The 21721-nt window shown below is 36.3% G+C and overlaps 1 protein-coding gene across 4 annotated transcripts in view; it reads right to left on the minus strand.

Annotated features, from left to right (window-relative positions):
* Positions 1–21721, minus strand: part of LOC111158184 (HECT domain E3 ubiquitin protein ligase 1) — a 93511-nt gene that overhangs the window by 12532 nt on the left and 59258 nt on the right. For 2 of the 4 annotated variants that reach the window (XM_022520098.1, XM_022520106.1), the window contains exons 21-32: positions 20988–21127; positions 20389–20712; positions 18573–18739; positions 18306–18482; positions 14130–14966; positions 13221–13442; positions 8574–8707; positions 7393–7515; positions 5524–5680; positions 2098–2320; positions 953–1007; positions 549–731 (exon numbers count right to left, since the gene is read on the minus strand). In XM_022520098.1, the coding sequence (XP_022375806.1) occupies positions 549–731; positions 953–1007; positions 2098–2320; positions 5524–5680; positions 7393–7515; positions 8574–8707; positions 13221–13442; positions 14130–14966; positions 18306–18482; positions 18573–18739; positions 20389–20712; positions 20988–21127 (2742 nt within the window). The remainder of the gene's footprint in view (positions 1–548; positions 732–952; positions 1008–2097; positions 2321–5523; positions 5681–7392; positions 7516–8573; positions 8708–13220; positions 13443–14129; positions 14967–18305; positions 18483–18572; positions 18740–20388; positions 20713–20987; positions 21128–21721) is intronic. The other 2 variants (XM_022520122.1, XM_022520113.1) reach the window with 2 other exon arrangements.

Raw genomic sequence — 21721 nt, forward strand, 5'->3', positions numbered from 1 at the left:
TTTCGAGAAAAGCACTGTATCATCCTCTAAGTATTTGAAAATGCTGAAATCTTTCAAACTGTCTTCTTTTTAAATGAAAACACTATAACCCAAGTTGAAAATCAATGTGTTCTAAACCATTCCCAAATAAACTATAACCACAGTAAGCCACAGTTAAAACCATGTACTTAGGGGCGCCTGGGTGGCTCAGTGGGTTAAAGCCTCTGCCTTCAGCTCAGGTCATGATCTCATCAGGGTCTTGGGATTGAGCCCCGCATCGGGTTCTCTGCACAGCGGGGAGCCTGCTTCCCCCCTCTCTTGCTTGCCTCTCTGCCTACTTGTGATCTCTGTCAAATAAATAAAATCTCTAAAAAAAAAAAAAAAAAAAAAATTTACTTAGACCAATATCACAAAACATATTTGAAATTTTAATATTTGGCATATTAACAATGTTAATTCAACCTCATTTTTTAAGCTTGTCCCAATGAACCTCTTTTTCTTAAGAATCTTTAAAAGCTGCAAACAAAGCACAAAGCCAGTCCCAGTTGTGTTTTGATGCCAATATATACCTTATATGCAGCTATGAGCTGAGAACAATTTCTGTTTTTCCTAATACTTTTATTAGTGCCAGTTAATTTCCAGTGGCGCAGGAAAGCGGCGTCTGCATTCTTCTGCAGGTAGGTTATCAAGTCATTCTTTGGTAAATCATCAGTGCCAAGGTACTGTTCCACATGCTCTATAGACCAACAACCCTACAATAGGAAAAACCAAATGTTGGCCTTTCCTGATTAAAAGTCTATTTTATTTCACATGCATTATATAAGGCAGCTTTAAAATCATGCATTTAACCTCATCTAAAGAATTCCATGTTAGTGATTTTTTTTCCTCAAATGTTCAATTAAAACAATATTAGTTTTTATTTTCCTTTTTTTTCCACTAAGTGGCCAAGAAGATCTATTTAAGTATCACTTACCATTTTTCCATTTTCCTTCTCTTTGTCAGAATCCTTCATTTCTCTGTACATGATTCTAAACATGAAGATATTATTCACATTAATTCATAAATCAAATAATTTGTGGTTATTTCCAGTAAGGCTTCAATTCTTTAAAACATTATGAATGATGTCATTCATTAGCCATATGCTTAAACATTAAACTCAGGGACAATTTATTTTAAAAAAAATCAATTTGTTAAACATGGGGGAAAGTAGGAGAAATCATATTCCTGAAAAAGAGTTATTATTTATAAATCTAGTATAATTGCAAAGAATGCATACATCAAACCTAGGACCTTTAAAGATATGAAGTAATACACTATATCATGTGTTATAACTTTCATTTATTGTAAAAATAAAAGAGATACGAACAACAAGGACCAGGAGGCTTTATGTTCACATAAGGCAGTGGAGATAAAATTTGAAACTCCAATAAAAACTGAACAGGGTGGGAAAAAATAACTATGATAGCCTTCTGTTCTATCTCTAAAGGATCTAGATTACTTTATTAGACATTATATAAAATTATCAATGATGTCAAAAGAATTCAGAAAAATTAAAGTAAAATTTACATAAGGATGACTAAAATTTTATTTATATTAAATTATATTAAACTATTAAATAATAATAATTATAATTATAGGTAATACTGAGCACTCAGACAATACTGAAAACACTTTACATGTATTCATTCGTTGATTCCTCACAACCATGCTCACTTTACAGATTAACAGAAAGAGGCACCAAAATGTTAAATGTGCGCAATATCATCATTAATTAATTCCTCAATGAATGAATGAACAAAGAGAGGCAGGCTTAACTTGCAAACTCCAAAACAAATAAATAAAAAATATTTAGTACTTCATACACAATTGCAAAGAGTTCAACAATTAAGACATAATATGTCTAAAGTTATTTCTGAAGTTTATTTCTAAAGTTACCTTCAGTTGAAACCTTAAACTATTCTATCTCAGGAGTCACAAATGCTATTATCTGTTGTTGTAAACCAGGAGAACAAGAACCAAATATTTCTGTTTCTATAGTAAAAAATATAGAAATACAATGGTTCTAGGCTCATGTATCATGGAATTATCTACTTAAAACATTAAGTTAAAATCTCTTACGTGTATGTTGGCTCCCAAATACGCCTAAGTTTATCTGATTTCACATTGCCATTACAGGACAATTGAAGCAATTTTTGTACATAGTAAAAAATGGTTGATCTGAAATTAGTGAGTGGTAATTCAACTTCACGAGTTGTTCCAAGACCTGTTACTTTCAAAGTGAGGGCTAATCGAGGTGACGGAGTACATTCAACTTCTTCCAAGAGCTCTGAATGAGGCGTTCCTAAAAATATGGAAGACATCAAAAACAATTACACTATAACAAGCAGTGCATAAAAAATAATGCACTGGGAAACATAGCTACATGAAATCTAAATTCTTCTGTCAGATATTAGCTAAAGACTTCAGCTACTTAAAGACTATTCTGGCCTCAACAAATTTTTTTTTTAAATTATAAGATTTTATTCATTTATTTGACACAGAGAGGGCACAAGGAGAAGAGGAGGGAGAAGCAGGCTCCCCGCTGAGCAGAGAGCCCGATGGAGGGCTCGATCCCAGGACCCTATTATGATCATGACCCAAGCCAAAGGCAGACGCTCAACCAGCTGAGTCACGCAGGCATCCCAACAATTTTTTTTTTTTTTAATGGGAACAATATATCCAGGTTACTTAAAGACAGAGCACTAAAGCTGAATTTATGCATATGATAGGAATCTGTTTTAAGAAAACACATGCTAATTGTACAAATATTTCAGAAACATTTTATTCTTATGAGAACACTAAAATTATTCATAATTCTACATCCAGAAAAAAAAACCACACACTGAGAAAGCACAGACTCTAGTCACTGAACTGTCAACCTTCTGCTCACAATGAATGAGCAGATTGTGAGGTAACCGCCCCCCACCAGAGGTACATAGTATTTGGTGGTGTACTCTTCTTTTTCCTTAGCTCAGTAATTTTCTCCTCATATCATAATATAATCTTCTAAAGTATTAACTTTATTCACTGCATGACATTCCATTAAACCTTAACCAAACCAAGTCCTTGTTACTGGAAATAATGGAAGGTCATTTCCAATTTTCTACTTTCTACGCAAGTAGTCATCACTGGCACCCAGAGCCAGTATTTCTTTGCTATAGGTTTCTAGTAGTAACAATAGGAAATGTATTGCCAAAGAGCTCTACAAAAAATCTGTACCTATTTATATTCCCTAGCATAGGTTTTTCTTTTTGAAAGGATCTTGAAACATCTTGATTTGGCCTATATGCAACCTCACCATAGAACATCATACTACAAAGCACACTTACTTCCCTATTTAACACAAATATCATTCTATCAAGTAAAAAATACATTCCACACCTAATCAACATTTAAGCCTTCCTTAAGGATAATATACTGATTACTACAGCTGAGGTTTACTGAGGCATGGACCATGTACCATGGCAAGCGCTTTATATATTTTACCTCATTTGAAACTTTTTTTTTTTAATATTTTTATTTACTTATTTGACAGAGAGAGATCACAAGTAGACAGAGAGGCAGGCAGAGAGAGAGAGAGGGAAGCAGGCTCCCTGCTGAGCAGAGAGCCCGATGCGGGACTCGATCCCAGGACCCTGAGATCATGACCTGAGCCCAAGGCAGCGGCTTAACCCACTGAGCCACCCAGGCACCCCTCATTTGAAACTTTTAATTACCTTAAAAATTTTTTTTAATTACCTTGTCAAACAGAAATTATTACTTTTTTTAGGTAAGAGATAAGAAAATTCAGACTTACACAAATTAGGTGGTTTGTTCAGTATATTAGCATCTTATTGATGCTTTAACAAATCACCATAAACTGGGTGGTTTAAAACAACCAGTTCTAGAACTGAGAAACCTTAAATGGATTGGCAAGGCTTTGTTCCTTTTATTTTATTTTTTTTTTAAGATTTTATTTATTTATTTGACAGACAGAGACCACAAGCAGGCAGAGAGGCAGGCAGAGAGGGAGAGAGAGGGAAGCAGGCTCCCTGCTGAGCAGAGAGCCCGATGTGGGGCTCGATCCCAGAACCCTGGGATCATGACCTGAGCCGAAGGCAGAGGCTTTAACCCACTGAGCCACCCAGGTGCCCCAAGGCTTTGTTCCTTTTAGAAGCTCCAAGAAAGAATCTGTTTGCTTGCCTTTTCAAGCATCTAGAGGCTGCCCATATTTCACAGTTCATGACCCCTCATCACTCTGATCTCTGCTTCCTATTGTCAAATCTTCTCTCAGACCTTCCTGAATTTCTCTTAAACATTTTTTTTAAGGATTTATTTACTTACTTTAGAGAGAAAGAGAATAAGAGTGCAGAGGGGGAGGGGCTAAGGGAGAAGGAGACAGTCTCAAGCAGATTCTACACTGAATAGACAGTCCAATACAGGACTCATTCTCATGACTCCGAGATCTCGACCTGAATCGAAACCAAGAGTCTGACACCCAACCAACTGCACCACTCAGGCATCCCCCTCCTATATTCCTTTTATGTGGACACTCGTGATTACATTGGGCCTACCTGGATAATCCAGGATTAATTCCCCCTTCTCAAAATCCTGAATTAAATCTCGTCTACAAAGTCTTTTTTGTTTATTAAGGTAACCTATTCACAGATTCCAGAGGTCAGGACTCACATACCTTTGGGGATCATTAGTGTGCCTACTACAGCCAAAACAGAGTTGTAAGAGAGAAAGGTACCAGCTAACTCAAGACCATAAATGAAACTACTACACAATTTTCCAAAGTCAAAGTAGAGTAGGAATATCCACAGCAATTCTGATCCAGCAGAATATAGAATACAAATTATCTACCTTTAAGTGAGCCTTCCTTTTTTTTTTTTTTTAAGATTTTATTGATTTATTTGACAGAGAGAGATCACAAGTAAGCAGAGAGGTAGGCAGAGAGAAGGGGGAAGCAGGCTCACCGCTGAGCAGAGAACCCGATGCAGGGCTCGATCCCAGGATGCCGAGATCATGACCTGAGCCAAAGGCAGAGGTTCAACCCACTGAGCCACCCAGGTGCCCCTAAGTGAGCCTTCCTTTAGAAATTACACAAATATAGAACACACTGTTTTTTAAAGTACTGTAATATACTCCTTTAAAAAATCTGTATTGGGGCACCTGGGTAGCAGTCAGTTAAGCATCTGCCTTTGACTCAGGTCATGATCCCAGCCCTGAATAGGGCTCCCTGCTCAGGGGGTTAGTCTGCTTCTCCCTCTCTCTCTGCTCTTCTCCCCTGCTTGTGTTCTCTCCCTCTCTCTCAAATAAATAAAATCTTTCAAAAAAAAACAAAAAACAAAAAAAACCAATCTATCTTTTAAGGATTTTTGGCTGATACATAGTTGTTTCTTTTTTCTGAAAACTTTTCTTTATAACCTGAATATGTAAGTAGCCACCTACTTTACTAATTACATATAACTATCTTATTTGGTATATGTTCAAAATAAATCACAAAACTAAAATACACAGTACCTGGGGGTGGAATCTCTAGATCAGTCGTCTGCTGGACATTAGTACGACCAGGTCTAGGATCAAAAGCAGGAACCAAAGCAGAAAACTGCCTCTTGAGTACATAATCATCATCCCATGTTCTCCGACGTCCTCCTTTAGTTTCATACTCCTCTTCTTCCTGTTAAAATTCCACATACAGATAAACAAGATAAATTTCTTTACTGCAAAAGTGACATGCTATCTTTAAAATGAGGTGGATGTTAAATACTTCTCTATATAGCTATTACACTTCCTTTTTTAGCCATTTTTTTTTTTAAGATTTTATTTATTTATTTGACAGAGAGAAATCACAAGTAGACATAGAGGCAGACAGAGAGAGAGAGAGAGAGAGAGAGAGAGAGAGAGAGGGAAGCTGGCTCCCGGCTGAGCAGAGAGCCCGATGTGGGACTCGATCCCAGGACCCTGAGATCATGACCCGAGCCGAAGGCAGCGGCTTAACCCACTGAGCCACCCAGGTGCCCCTTTAGCCATTGTTTTTAAGCATAAGATGACATAAGTGTAAATAGGCACATACATTTCTTAATGATTTAAGCTTACCAAAAGTAAATTGCCTTAATGGTGCTTACACTAATCCACAAACAATAAAATGAGAAAGAACCATATACATACACTGTATCAGTGTCAATTTCCTGATTTTGATGTTAGACTCTAATTAGGTAAGGGGTAACCATTGGAAGAAATTGGGCAAAGGGCACAAAACCTATCTTTGGAACTTCCTGTGAATCTGTGAACTTAAAATTATTTTTAAATAAGTTGCTTTTAAAAAATGGAAGTAAATTTTATTATATACTGAATTATATACGAAATACAATGCTTGGAAGATGCTTTAAATAACTATGGGCAAATAAATCAAACACGTTTGACAAAGCATTGGTAATCATTACAGATGATGGGTTCTTGGGGATTCACTGCGTTACTCTTTCTACTTCAAGCATGTTTGAAAATTTGCAAAAATGAAAGTTTTTTAAAGGAACATTTTCTTCTCTTCACTTTTACTATCAACAAAAAAGATCAATGAATGGTAAATGTTGTAAATATCTGATGTCATAAATAACAATTATGCATGTACACATAGCCTCTCATATTCTGAACACTTAAATTAACTTTTATAACAAATGAAATGGACACATGGTATCTCTGTAATGAGAATGTGTGTGTTTTAGTCCTAGATCCAAAATGTCTACATGTGACCTTTACCAACCACTTCATCTAAAAATTAGATGATAATAACCCTCAAAAGGTTGTTGAAAGGATTGAATTAGTTAATACATGGAAAGTATTAAAACCAAGGCTAGGACTTAATTATTGATATTGTTGATTAATAAATGAATTATTTATCAATTCAACTTTATATAAATAATATAAATAAATATAAAATATTAAAAATTCATATACAAATATAATATATAATATGAAATATTTATATAAATATAAAATAAATTTTAAAATAAAATAATAAAATAACAATTTATTTATTCATGAATAATAAATGTTCAGCTAACAGACTAATATTATTAACCCTACTACTATTACCAAACCTGTGAATCTTAGATAAGAAAATTAATCATTTTAATAAACATTAACTGTTACCCAAGGGCCAAGATGAAGTGCTTTCAAAAGTAAGAAACTCCTTTATGCATTATGCCAGAGCAATCATGGACTCTTTCTAGAATATAAAACCCAAGCAGTAAGGGAAATTTCTTTTTGTTTTTCTGGTAACTTCTCACCCCCACTTCAATCCCCATATATTCTTCTAGGCATTTTGGTTGATGCTTTACTGTAAAAAGGGAGGAAAATACACAGTAGGGAAGATAAACATTAAGATATTACCTGCTCCCCAATAGGTCGGCTCCCTGCTCCAGCAGGGACTTGTGGTAGCTGCGAGGTGACAGCGTGGTGTGTTACATCAGAGCGAGAGCCAGCTCGACGCTGCAGGGATGGACGTCTCAGAATCTGGAATAAGAAAATGTGAAGAGACATGTTTAATTATTTGACTCATATATATATCCCCATTCAGCCTTAACCTAAAACTATCCACCCTATCATCAACTATCATTAAAAAAAAACTTGATATTCATTAGCCATCTTCACAAGACTTATAGATTGGATGCTTTATAGTCACCATGCCTCATACACAACCTTCACAAGAAATATGTTACAGTAATATCTGTTTTTATGTAAGACATACTAAAAGAATTTCTTGGGAGTCCTTTACACCGTTAAAAAGCAACCTGTGAAATTTTTTAAAATCTAATAACATTTTATAAAGAAAAATAAAAAATATACAAGTTACAATAAAGGGTATTTCCAGGTATAAGTTCAGTTTGAAGATAATCGCAGTGGTTAAACATTAAGAGTTCTGTATCACACTTCCTAAGCTTAGGTCCCTACTTTTGTATTTAACTGATAGATTAACTAGGACATATTATTTCTTCTATGTCTCTACATCACAGCTATAAAGAATGATGAAATAATACGGAGATACTGCCCACAAAACAGTACATACTAAAATAGTTTAATTAGATTGCCTGGGTGGCCCAGTTGGTTGAGTGTCTGCCTTCAGCTCGGGTCCCGGTCCCAGGGTCATGGGATCGAGTACTGCATCATCAAGGAGCCTGCTACCCCCTCTCCCTGCCACTCCTCCTGCTTGTGCATGATCTCTCTTTTCAAATAAATAAATAAAATCTTTAAAAAAAATAAAATAGTCTAATTATTGTGACAGGAACATAAAAATTATATTCTTCAGGATCAGTGCAGTTCTTTACACTTTTAAACCTGTTAAAACATCAGCATGTGACATTTTAGTATTCTCCAAATAAAACCAATTTATTTTCTCTTAAAAGAGAATCATAAATGTTCAGATTAAAGGTGCTTTTCTTAATTAACCACATTTTTCATACTCATCCCATATTTCCCTACTTCAAAGTTTAACCAGGACTTTGCTTTTCCTCTTTTCATTTCAATTATAAACATCTTATGTTAGTTAAGAGAATGGGAGACACTCTCTCTACCATAACCTCCTCGTATTCTTGGTCCTCCTGATTGTCATCTTCATTCTCATCATCTTCCTCATCTGGCTCAGGCAAGTCTTCATCATCATCTAGCTCAGCTAACAGAGTACTGGCACGACAGCTATCCAGGAAATCTAGAAAAGAAAACCAACAACCTTATTCTCAACATAATTAACAAAGCATTATAAGTTAACTGTGTACTGGTCTTACAAAACAAAGGAAAAATTCAAGAGACAAGTATAAAAACCACACTGACTGATGCCACCCTTCTTCCACCACCATAAATATATAAAATGAATGCTGGTCACAAGAATGGTAGAAAACAACACAAGATAAAGGATAACCACAAACTAAATCCAAGTCTACAAACTTGTAATGAAAAAGATCAACAATATGGACTGGGTTTAAAAATAACAATCCTGGGGAGCCTGGGTGGCTCAGTGGGTTAAAGCCTCTGCCTTTGGCTCAGGTCATGGTCCCAGGGTCCTGGGATTGAGCCCTCCATCGGGCTCTCTGCTCAGCGGGGAGTCTGCTTCCCTCTCTCTCCCTGCCTGCCTCTCTGCCTACTTGTATCTCTGTCAAATGAATAAATAAAATCTTAAAAAAAAAAAAAATAACAATCCTATCACCAATGTCTGTATCAGCCACAGGAAGCATAACATGACTTGTGCCAAAAACTGTGTTAGGCACCAGATATATATACCTGTAAACAGACATGGTAGGATCTCCCATGGGATCAGTGGAGATGGAGGGAGAGATACATTTAAAAAGTAAACAAATGAGGGGTGGCTGGATGGTTCAATCGGTTAAGAATCTTTTTTTTTTTAAAGATTTTATTTATTTATTTATTCGACAGAGAAATCACAAGCAAGCATGTTCAATCGGTTAAGCATCTTTTTTTTTTTTTAAAGATTTTATTTATTTATTTATTTGACAGAGAAATCACAAGCAAGCAGAGAGGAGGCAGGCAGAGAGAGAGTGGGGGGGGGGAGCAGGCTCCCTGCTGAGCAGAGAGCCCAACTCGGGGCTCGATCCCAGGACCCCGAGATCATGACCCAAGCCGAAGGCAGAGGTTTAACCCACTGAGCCACCCAGGTGCCCCAAGCATCTGACTCTTGATTTCAGCTCAGGTCATGATCTCAGGGTCACGAGGCTGTGTCCTACACTGGGCTCCACATGGGGCATGGAACCTGATTAAGATTCTCTTTCTCCCTCTGTTGCTCCCAACCGGTCATGCTATCAAAAAACAACTTTTTAAGAGAAAAAAAAAAAAAAAAAAAGGAAAATATATAAATAGAAACTGTAAACTATCATATAAGGGAAAAGGCAGAATAAAGTCAATCAGAGAGGCTGGGTTTAGCTACGTGACCTGGTCAAGTTAAAGATAACAACTACTTAATGACACTGCCTATGTACTATGGACTAATATATGTACCATCTTTCATATTATCCATATTCCCCCACCCCATGAAGTCTGTGTCAGATAAACAGTCCCACACAATGAAGATGCTGACAAGCTGTTCTGCACGAGAACTGAAAATAGAAAGTAATAATGGGACTAAAACAGGAGTTTTACCGGATATGAAAAAAAACATTTCTGTGAATAAAAAGATAATACACACTCTATATTCCAAAAGAACATTGAGAAGACAATTTATAATTACTTGGAAGAATCTTTTATCTGCAAACCTATGAACAAAATATATATATTTTAAATCTAATAATTACACAAGATTAAAATTCAATACCTTTTACTAGACGGTTAGTAGAAGAAAGAGGCCTGATACGATATTCAATGAGTTTCTAAGGCACACATTTTTTTAAACACTTTAATATTCTGGAATCAGAATGTGTCTTACAAGCAATGGCAAGTCACAGCTAAATTGGCAGTATTTTTTCCTTAGTGACATAAAATAATTATAATTAATGGAATCTTAAATTTGATGAAATATATTATCCCTAAAACATGTTAAGGTGCCATCCTGTAATTTAGGACCAGTTCTCATGAACATAATGTGGTAGTCACACACACACACACACACACACGCGCGCGCACACATATAATCAATTCCACTTTTGGCTAACTATCAAAGGAAAACAATCTGACTTTAGATACTGAAATCCCATCTTTTACATGTTATAATTCACTGAAATCAAGGATTTTTTTAAATCATGATCTTCTCTTTAGCAGAGTATTAGAACATTTAAATAGCTCCTTATTTCATAGATTTGACCATATCACAGAATCACGCCCCTTAAAACCTGACACAGTAAAAGTCTGCATACAGAAATTATTTTATAATGCAGATGTTCCTCTGATCCTTCACAGCAGCACCCTTAAAGAGTCCTCCAGTTTTAGAAATGTGAAAAAGGAAATTGTAACAATAATTTTCTAACAATAATTTCTAACAATAGAAACAATTTTCTAACAATAATTTTCTAATAATTTTTAACAATAATTTTCAGAAGGCAACCAGTAGCCCTAACTATTTAATATTCCTTCCCACTAACATACCCATAACCTACTTAACTTTCACATGATCAATAAAGCTTAATGTTAACATGTAACCAATGAGTAGAGAGGGGCAGAGGGGCTCCATGAGAAAAACCAGAGTGGAATATAGTTTATTCAATGAATTTACATACTCTGGTATAATCACCATCACCATTTTGCTACATACACATTTAATAGATAAGGCAGACGCAGAGAAATATGATGATTCTCTTAAAACCATAGAACATCAGATCCAATTTTTGGCTTGGAATAGGAGAGGACACATTCAGAGAAAAAAAAACATTAAAGTAAGATTTACATAAAATAGTACTTGAAATATTTAAAATTAACAAATTCAATTTTTTAAAAAGATTTTATTTATTTATTTGACAGACAGAGACCACAAGTAGGCAGAGAGGCAGGCAGAGGGAGAGGAAGGGAAGCAGGTTCCCCGCTGAGCAGACAGCCCTAATGCGGGGGATGCGGGGCTCGACCCTAGGACCCTGGGATCATGACCTGAGCCGAAGGCAGCGGCTTTAACCCACTGAGCCACGCAGGCACCCCAATAATTTAATTTTTAAAAAGAACAGGCAGGTGCCTGGGTGGCTCAGTCAGTTAAGCGTCTGCCTTTAGCTCAGGTCATGATCCCATCATACTGGGATCAAGTTCCACAACAGGCTCCCTACTCCACAGGGAGTTTGCTTCTCCCTCTGCCCCTCCCCTGACTTGTTCTCTCAATCTCTCAATCTCTCTCTCTCTCTCTCTCTCTCCTTAAATAAATAAATAAATAAATAATCTTTAAAAGAGAAAAAAAAAAAGAACAAGCAATGGCATCAAGGATGTAAATGTATGTATGTATACATGGTAAAGGATATTCAACAACAATAATAATGGAAGTGCAACCTTTCTGAAAGGCAATTCAGCCACTACTTCTTCTAAAAAAGTACCCTTAAGGAAATACACAATAGTACAATTCAAAGATGCTGATTTATAACAATGTTTATAGTAATGAAAAGGTGTAAGTTAAATGTCCAAAATGGAGAATTTATTAAATAATGGTCATATAGTCAAACACTGTAGAAACACACTGAACAATGTGAAAATAATTTCACAATGTACTGAATAAAAAGAGATACCTGGAAAGATAATCCCTTTCTGGGGAAAGAAGAGGGGCCAGATACAGAGTCCAATCACCAATGGCTAATAATTTAATCATTCATGCTTAAGTCATGAAGCCTCTAAACACCTCCTCCCTCCACCCTGACAAATAGAGGATTCAAAGAGCTTCCAAACTGACAGACAAGGATACATCCATGGAATGGCAGAGTCCCGAGACTCCAAAGGCACAAATACTCTTGTGCTTGGGACCTTCCAGACCTCACCCTATGCAACTCTTCCATCTGGCTGTTCCTGAATTATACACTTCTTGTTAGAAACAGTTACTCTAGTAAATAAAATGTCTTCCTGAATCCTGTGAGCCATTTCAGCAAATTAATCAAGCCAGAGCAGAGGGTCATGGAAACCTCCAATTTATAACCAGTATGTAGCACGGATGACAACCTGGACTTTCAATTCAATGTCTGAAGGGGTGGGGAGGTGGTGGTATGGAACCAAGTCCTTTACCTATGGGACGTGACACTATCTCCAAGTAGTTAACGGTGCTAGAACTGAGTGACTGAGTTAAACTGTATGACACCCAGGTGATAGTCTGAAAACTGCTTGGTATAGGAAAACTTCACAAACATCTGGTAGTCAGCGGTGTCAGCAGTGAAGTATTCTGTGAACAGAGTGTACAGAATAGAGGAGATACACAGGGGGAATGTTTTTCCTCTTACATTATAGTATACAATATAACTTCACAAAGCTTATTAATCTCTTACACTTCTTTTCTGATAAAGATGTCAAATATATTCTAATAAAACTTCATTAGTGCACAAAAGGTAAAAAAGGAGGACACAAAAGTTCCTAGATGTCCACTTATGATCAGATAATTTAATGTCCCCCATAGCACGGAGTTCATCTTATATGAAGATGCCATATCTTTAATAAGAGTGGATAATTATTTTCTAATTGACAGTTAAAAACAACATAGCAGGAAAACATACTAAAAGCATCACTACACAAATACCTAAGTATTTTAAACTATCACTTACCATATAAGGAATATTCTGCTTCCTGACCTGTGTCACTCTCACTGGAGGTTGATGTGAGGCTGGTAGTTAAAGTATTACTTAAGGACTGACCAACTGATAAAACTGTTGTTGCTGTGGCTACATTGCTGCTGCTAGTCACACTGGATGTTGACATTGTCACTGTTGATGTGGTACCAGGTGTGGTCAAATTGGGAAAACTCTGAGCACCCATAAGAGGAGAAGCTAAAGATAAAAATGAAGCAAATCAGTACAACTGGTGGGATTGTATAAACCTAAGAAAAACTAGGTTATATATTTAGAATGAGATCATGAAACACTAATTATTAAAAGGCTGAAAAGCAACAACTTTGGGAACCCAACTGAAATCCAACTAGGAATCCTTGTTTATATAGCACTGTTATTTTTCAAAAAAATTAAGCCTCGCTTTTTTAAAAACCGTAACAGGCAATGAACTAATTCCCAATGACATTTTCCAAAGGAATTACTTTAACCCATTAGCTTACGTTAGAATTAAACACCTTCCAGAAGCTAGTATCAATTTAGGACCTAAGAAAAAGTTAAACGAGTGTGATGCTCCGATTTCAGTTGACGATAACAATATTTAATAGTCATCTATTATCCTCATGCAGCTGAACTTAACAATTATTTTAGAAGAGTGAAAAACAGAAGTGTGTTACTGTTTTATCCTTCCGGATTAAGTGGTTCTTTATCACACCTGATCTGAATTCTTAAGAGATCATGATTCTACAGAACTGCAGATTCCTGAAGTGCTAAATCTGACGTAGTTGTATGTAACACGGTTAACAATCTAGTTAAAGACTGCAGCCAGAACCCACTGAACAAGAAACCCTACTGTGCATCCCTCCGAGTGGAAAAACCATTGGGTTCCATAAGGAAAAGCTCACTTACTTGCTGTGCTCATCACATTCCTCCCCAAAGTATTAGTGTTGTTATCACTGCTGCTTCGGCTTAGATTCATGTTGTTCGTGGCATTAGTCCGTGCTATGTTTGCCACTCTCCTTACAAAACTCTCCAAGCTAGATGTTTCTCTTGAGGACAGATTAGGTACACTTGCACTAGAACTCATAGGGGCCCCAGCAGCCAACAAAGAACTCACTGACAGTCTGTTACTTGCTGAAGAGCTAAGGGGCCGTTGTGAAGCTGCTTCTTTATTAGTTAACTCAGACACTGAACTAACATCAGGAGAACTAACACTAACAATTCCCATGGATATTGCACTAGACTCCCCAGGAGTGCGAACAGAACTATCAGGGCCTAACTTTCTTTCAGCATTTTCACTTCCCGTTTCCGCTGTTAAGGTGCTGGTGCTTGCACTGGAAGATGACCCTACTTCTGTTTGAGGGACGTTTTCAGCAGATGAAAGAACAACAATTGGTTCATGGACATCAGCTCCTGAAACTATACTGTGTTCCATTACAATTTCTGATCTCCGTTCCGTTTTGGTCGAACCCAAGCTGATGTCGCTGCTACTGGCCACGCTACACACAGAACTGCTGCTTCCTTTTCTACTTGAGGAGCCTGCAGCAGCAGAGGTCTTGTCTGGACAGTTGTTTTTCACCAAGCTGCTCCATGATTGCGTTGTGCCTGAAACAGTGGATGAAACAGGTTTGGGTGATGCCACTGTATCAGGGTCGTACCCTGGTGCAAGCTTGAGGTCAAATTTTCCTTCTGCGCCCATACGGTAAGAGTTTGAGCCACCAGCATCCCAGGTGACATCAATCCAGCCTGGAAAGGGACAGGAGTTTGTGAGACCCAGCAGAAAGCAGAGAGGAGCGTGTCAGACAGTAGCTCCACAATATGGGATCAGCTTTTCATCACTGCTGTACTTCTCTGAATTTCTATAGCCATTTAAGGTCTGCCAACTAAAATTAAATTCTTCCTTTTATTTCTCTTATTTCTGAACTGCATGCTCTGCTGATATCTGAAAACAATGTAAGGGTCATGTTTACATCTACTGGGGTGTCTTTTAAGGGGAAGAACTATTAAAAACTGTAAAAAGACTGATACAAATGGTGATATACTACACCTTCAGGTAAGTACAGATGATATCTAAATAAAAGGTTTTTTAATTGCTAAATGTGATTATGTGGTCGAATGTTCTTTTTAGAAAAGTTCTGACTTGTCATTAATTTTTATGTTTGGGCTAAATTCTAATAATTGACAAACAAAATATTCATGTATTACTGTACAAATTTTAGGTCACCAGCTCAAATAACACTAAGTTAGCATTTCGGTTGTGTTCTCAAAGTTCAGTGGTTACTTGGTTTTCTTATGATTAAATTTAATATATTTGAATAAGCACAGAAAATTCTAATAACAAAATTTTTAAAGTATAGCTAGGCTCTTTATTAGAACCTATAAGCTAAAGCTAATAATGTGCAAAGAACTAATGAACAAGATATTCAATGTATATTGACTTCTACTTGTAAAACAATACTTGTTCTTTTTAAGAAACAGTAATTAAATTCCAAAAGCAGTAAAACAAATTGCCTAGCAGAATGGAAAATAATAAAAATTTTACAATCTTAGTTTAGTGTTATCAGCTAACTACTTCAGGGAAAACACAACACATAAAAATACATGTATTTTTAAAAATACAACACGTTTAAGTTTTTCTAAAGTCTGAAAGTACTTCACCCATACACGCAAGTACTCCCATGCATGCGCACACATGCACACACACGTAACAAATTCATGTATGTTTATGATGAGGCTCAGAGAGGTATAAGTAATACTGAATCACCTGTGGGGATTATCTGCATAGGGGTTCTATGAGAGAAAAACTAACAGCCCCAAATCTACATAGTCTAGTTTTGATGAAATTTCAATTGCTCCCATTTATTCCATATGCTGAAGTAAGTTCGGAAGAACCAACATTTAACCATCTCTTCTGCAACATGGAATAGTGTGAATAAAGGAGAGGCTCAAAAACATCTACCAATTCCAAAAAAAAATAGCATTATAGTACATTAATTGGCCCAAAAATATGCTGATAATTTATTTCATAGCAGTCATCAAGATCTGTAAATGTATGTTCATCTGTCTTACTCAGAAGGCAGAAAGTTATACTTTTTTGCTGACCATTGTTTACATGAAATCTAACAATTTACCAAAAATACCAGTACATGGTAGGGACTCATTTTTGTGGAACAGATGGGGGGAAAAGGGTATTTCCACTGACACATAGATTCTTTAGAAAGGAAAGATATTTGGGGCACCCAGGTGGCTCAGTTAAGCATTCAACTCAATTTCAGCTCAGGTTGTGATCTCAGGGTTATGAAATCGAGCTCCACATCAGGCTCCACACTGGATGTGGAGCCTGCCTAAGATTCTCTCCCTCTCCCTGTGCCCCTCCCCACCAAAGGAATGGTTGGTTTAGTCAGTGGAGTGTGTTCAGTCAGTGGAGTGTGTGATTCTTGATCTTGGGGTTGTGAGTTCAAGCCCTACATTAGGTACAGAGAATACTTAAAAGTAAAATTTTAAAAATTTTAAAAAAGAAAGAAAAAGAAATGGTTGGTTTACTATTTGAAAGCTAAGCACTTTTGCTAACATAATGGTTTCAATGTAACACTCAATATTACCAGCCAACTTGATCAGCTGAAATTCTACATTAATCCAGTCAGCCAAAAAAGCTTTTTTTATATATTAAATTCTAAAATTAAGATTCCCATTTTCCTAGGCAGTCACTTCAGCTGCCTCTAGCCTGAGAAAAATAAACTGCATTCATATACCCCTAACTAGCCCACACACTTAAAAGCCAAAACAAATGATTTAGAATATTAACTAAGTATCATTAAGATGTCTAAAAACATTTAAAATTTCTGGGTTGAATGGTACTACTGTCCTCTCAACTATTACTGGTTTTTATGAATGTGGGCAGTTATATCTTTGCTCATTCACTGTAAACCTGCTATAATGACAACAATTTGCAGTTACAGTATAACTGCACAGAAATGGATTAAGTAGGTCCCTTGGGTGGCTCAGTTGGTTAAGCGTCTGCCTTCTGCTCAGGTCATAATCCCAAGGTCCTGGGACTGAGTCCCACATTGGGATCCCCGCTCAGCGGGAAGTCTGCCTCTCCCTTTCTTTCTGCTCCTACCCCCTGCTCATGCTCTCTCTCTCACTCAAATAAATAAAATCTTTTTTTAAAAAATGCACTAAGTAGTAAGATGATACAAGGAAAAGAATCTCAAAAACCATAAAATCAAGAATGTATTTAGGTAAATAAATGCCTATATCACGTAGAACATGAATATATCAAGATACTAAGTATTAGTCACTCTCCTAAGCACTGTCACCTTTATTATAGCTCTTCAGATATCTGGTTTAAGAATATGAACATTTTACTCCTTTTTGTTCTTAATGCCAAGCAAAATTCTTAAGAACACACTATTGGCTAGTCAAATCATTTACGAATAAATCAACCTTTTGAGTATTTATAAGAAAAAACACTAGGCATTTTAAGTTGCTTCTGGGAATTTAAGAGCAATTTACTAAGTGGGTATAAATTTGATTTAAACAACAACCCTTACCTTATAAAATATCAAAGTTTAAAATCCAAAGAAAAGCTAGTAGACTGAGAAACGTTAGGAATGTTATTTTATAACCTAATAATAAACAAAAAGGCTACAATTCTTTATCTATGCTTTATTAAAAAAAACAGTTGCTAAAAATGTTAATGCTTTTTCTTATACATGACTTATAAAAGAATAAAAAATTACTGCCTCATTCCTATCACGCTAACAAGAAAAGCCTAAGAAATTAAAGATCAATGAAAACTTATGAATAATAGACCAAAAAAAGCAGCAGAAAATGTTTGAGTAGTCAACTTATACTAACTTATTAATCACTTTAGAATATTAGCAATAAGTTCTAAGTCAAAACAGAAATTAAAATTTTTCCTTAATTCTAAATAAATGATTTTTCCATTTTTAGCATGAAATCAATACAGTTCTATAGAGTGCTGGGACATTTATACAATTTGTAAACTATCCCAAAATAATGAAAAATACTTTGTTATTTAAGTACTCCATTCCTACACTAAAATGCTAAGCACCTACTCACCATTATGCAGTTCCCCTGTGACGGTACCTTCCCCTTGTGGGCTGCCATCCTGATCTCTCCATTTCCAATCAAGGCCTCTAATCACACGAGCCCCTGGAACCATGTATTTCAGAACCTGGGAGCGAACTAGACGTCTCTGTCTTCTAAGATTAGCTTCTGCTTCCTTAGCTGCTTTCCCTGTAAAGTAGAAATTCAAGAAATATAAACAGGTCACATTTTATAAAGAGAACTGTTTCAGTAAGTTAAAACCCAGCTTCATCTCTTTACCTAGCTGGTCTTCACATACTCCATTTACAGTGCCATAAAGTTCAAATCCAGAGAGTGACAGGTAGTGGGTTTGTCCACTAGCATTCTTCCCCATCTGTTTAATTCTTACGTGTCGCCAACCTTGTTTCTCATCCTTTGGTGGATCAAGAGGCCAGGTTGCTGTTGACCTGTGAATGTGTTAGGGAAAAAATAGTGTAATGTTTTAAAACAGATGAAAAGGATGTTTAAGGTGGAGAAGATTTTTTTATATAATAGAGACCAACAGAAAAAATAAACAAACTTCCACATTCAGTCTGTTACTGAATTCCACAGTTTGTTACGTAAGAATCAAGATATCAAAGGAGAAAATCAGACATCAAGAAATTAAGTTAAAAATGAAATGTTTAAATGTGTATGATTAATGTCTCATAACTTTAGATGATTTATGATCAATAAAAAGAAATGAAGACAAGAAATAAGACAAGAAATGTTAAGAGCAACAAATATGCCTACGATGAAAAAGATTTTTTAAAATTCTTGCAAAGTTTAAAATAATATATTAAAATATTAAATTTAAAGCCTGAAAATATTATCTATTAATTCAAATATTAAGGAGTTCTCTCCATACTACATGAAATGCAGAAAGTAATTTAACTCTATGCCCTATATTCCCCTCAAAATGTGCCACACTGTTCTATTAAAATTTAGCAGGACTAAAATTTTTAGAAATACAATACTTTTGGGGGACCTGGGTGGCTCAGTTGGTTGAGTGTCAGACTCCTGGTTTCAGTTCAGGTTGTTATCTCAGGGAAATGGGGTCGGCAGCATTGACCCCCGTGTTCAGCATGGACTCGTCCTCTCCTGCTCTCTCTGCCCCTTCTACATGCACACTCTCTCTCAAATAAAGTTTTTAAAAAGGAATATAATACTTTGTTTTTAGAATATATATATATATATGACCAATATATAAAATTTAGAGAAAGAATATAAAAATAAGAAAAATTTAAAAGTTAGCCATATTTCTTTAAGCAGCAATAACTACTGTTAATCTGTAGAATATACACATATGTCATGTATATATACAGAAAGTTTAGTAAAAAAACTAATTCCATTTTTTGTTTTTATTAGTATACTATATTCGGCTCAGGTCGTGATCTCAGAGTCCTGGGATCAAGCCCCACATCGGGCTCTCTGCTTGGTGGGGAGACTGCTCCCCATCCCCTACTCTGCCTGCCTCTCTGCCTACTTGTGATCTCTCTCTGTCAAATAAATAAATAAAATCTTAAAAAAAAAAGGGACGCCTAGGTGGCTCAATTGGTTAAGCATCTGCCTTTGACTCGGGTCATGATCCCAGCATCCTGGGATCGAGTTCCACATCAGGCTCCTTGCTCGGCAGGGAGCCTGCTTCTCCCTCTGCCTCTAGCCTGCCATTCTGCCTGCCTGTGCTTGCTCTCTCTTTCTGACAAAAAAATAAAAACCTTAAAAAAAAAAATCTTAAAAAAAATTTTGGTAAAATTATCATTTCAAAGTTTTAATACCTAAATTATAGTATCAAATGATTTTTTTTAAAGATTTTATTTATTTGTCAGAGTGCAGAAGCAGGGGAGTGGCATACAGAGGGAGAGGAAGAAGTAGTGCAAGGAGCCTGGGATCATGACCTAAGCCCAAGGCAGCCACTTAACCAACTGAGCCACTCAGGTATCCCTCCAGTGATATTTTTAAAAAGAGAAACTTGCTTTAATATTTCACAAAGAAAAGAGCTCTAAGAGCATACAGTCATAAAAATAAACAAAGCTCTTTACTCAGTTTTTCAATTTGCAAAGACTCCTCAACTAACCCTGGTTCATTGAGACTGCAGTCATCAACATGGGTATACAAAGAAGTCCAGTTCTGTCCATCTTTGGATACCTGGAAAACCCAATTTCTCAGGGCAGACCTTCCATAACCACGAGCATGACGAAGTGTATATGCTGATGGTATCACCCAGAGACCCAGATCTATGGCAAACCAGGCATTCTTGTCGTCATTGCTATGGCAATTTAAAGCTGAATTATCACGACTTAGTATGTCTTCTAAGCGGCCATATGGTAGATTTCTTCCTTCTGATGATGTTACTACTACAAGTCCATAAGCAGCTGGATTTACCCATTCATATGCAGTTCTAAATAAAATAAAAAAAAATTAGTAGTTAACACTATTAAAATAACTGCAATATAGTCATACCAGTTTTCCACATAAAATCCTATTTTTTAAAATTCTAAAATCGGCAATTTATTTTTTCCTCATAAAAAGGAACTGAGATAATCTTATGTTTAAGCTATAAGACAAAATTCCTTAAAGTGTAAGATACTCAGAGTGGTTAATAATTTTATTCTACCATCTAGAATTCTTTTTCCAGGTGAATATTTTCACTCTACATTAAAGAGCATGACTTACTTCGCATTTGTCCCAATCCAGTAAATGATTCCATTTTCATCAAAATCATGCTGGTGCCGAAATATAAAATTTTGGCCTTCTCTTAATTTCCGAACAAAGACAAATGAAGATCGGTCAAAATCGTACCACTGCTTTGCTACCTATACCAAAGAGAATATGGAAGACACTCACCTTAATAATGCTATTTTCAAATGCACTGCCCACTTTTCCCTCTCCTTTAATGTGACTTATTTTTTTGAGTTTATTTATCTATGAGAGAGAGAGCATGGCAGGGGTGGGTGGTGAGGGGAGGTGCAGAAGAATAAGCAGACTCCCCGCTGAGCAGGGAGCCCAATGTGGGGCTCAGTCCCAGGACCCTGAGATCATGACCTGAGCTGAAGGCAGCCTCTTAACCAAATGAGCCACCCAGGTGCCCCAATTTGACTTATTTTATCCCAACAATTACTCATTAAAGACCATATGGGGAAAATCCTACAGTGGGCTCCGTGCTCAGCAAGGTGGCTGCTTGAGATTCTCTCTCTTCTTCTCCCTCTACCTCCTCCCCACTGCACATGCACTCTCTCACAAATAAGTAAATCTTTTTTTAAAAAAAGAATATTTGTGGGAAAAAAACCCAGAAAAACTCAAATTTCTACAACCAAAGTATCCAATATTAGTATCATAGAATATCTGTTTACTCCATTATTTCAACAGACAAGGTAAAACAACACCTGATCATACTGTACCAAATTTTT

The sequence above is a fragment of the Enhydra lutris genome, unplaced genomic scaffold (genome assembly GCF_002288905.1).
Source record: "Enhydra lutris kenyoni isolate GAN:26980312 unplaced genomic scaffold, ASM228890v2 scaffoldscaffold4, whole genome shotgun sequence".
Lineage (NCBI taxonomy): Eukaryota > Metazoa > Chordata > Mammalia > Carnivora > Mustelidae > Enhydra > Enhydra lutris.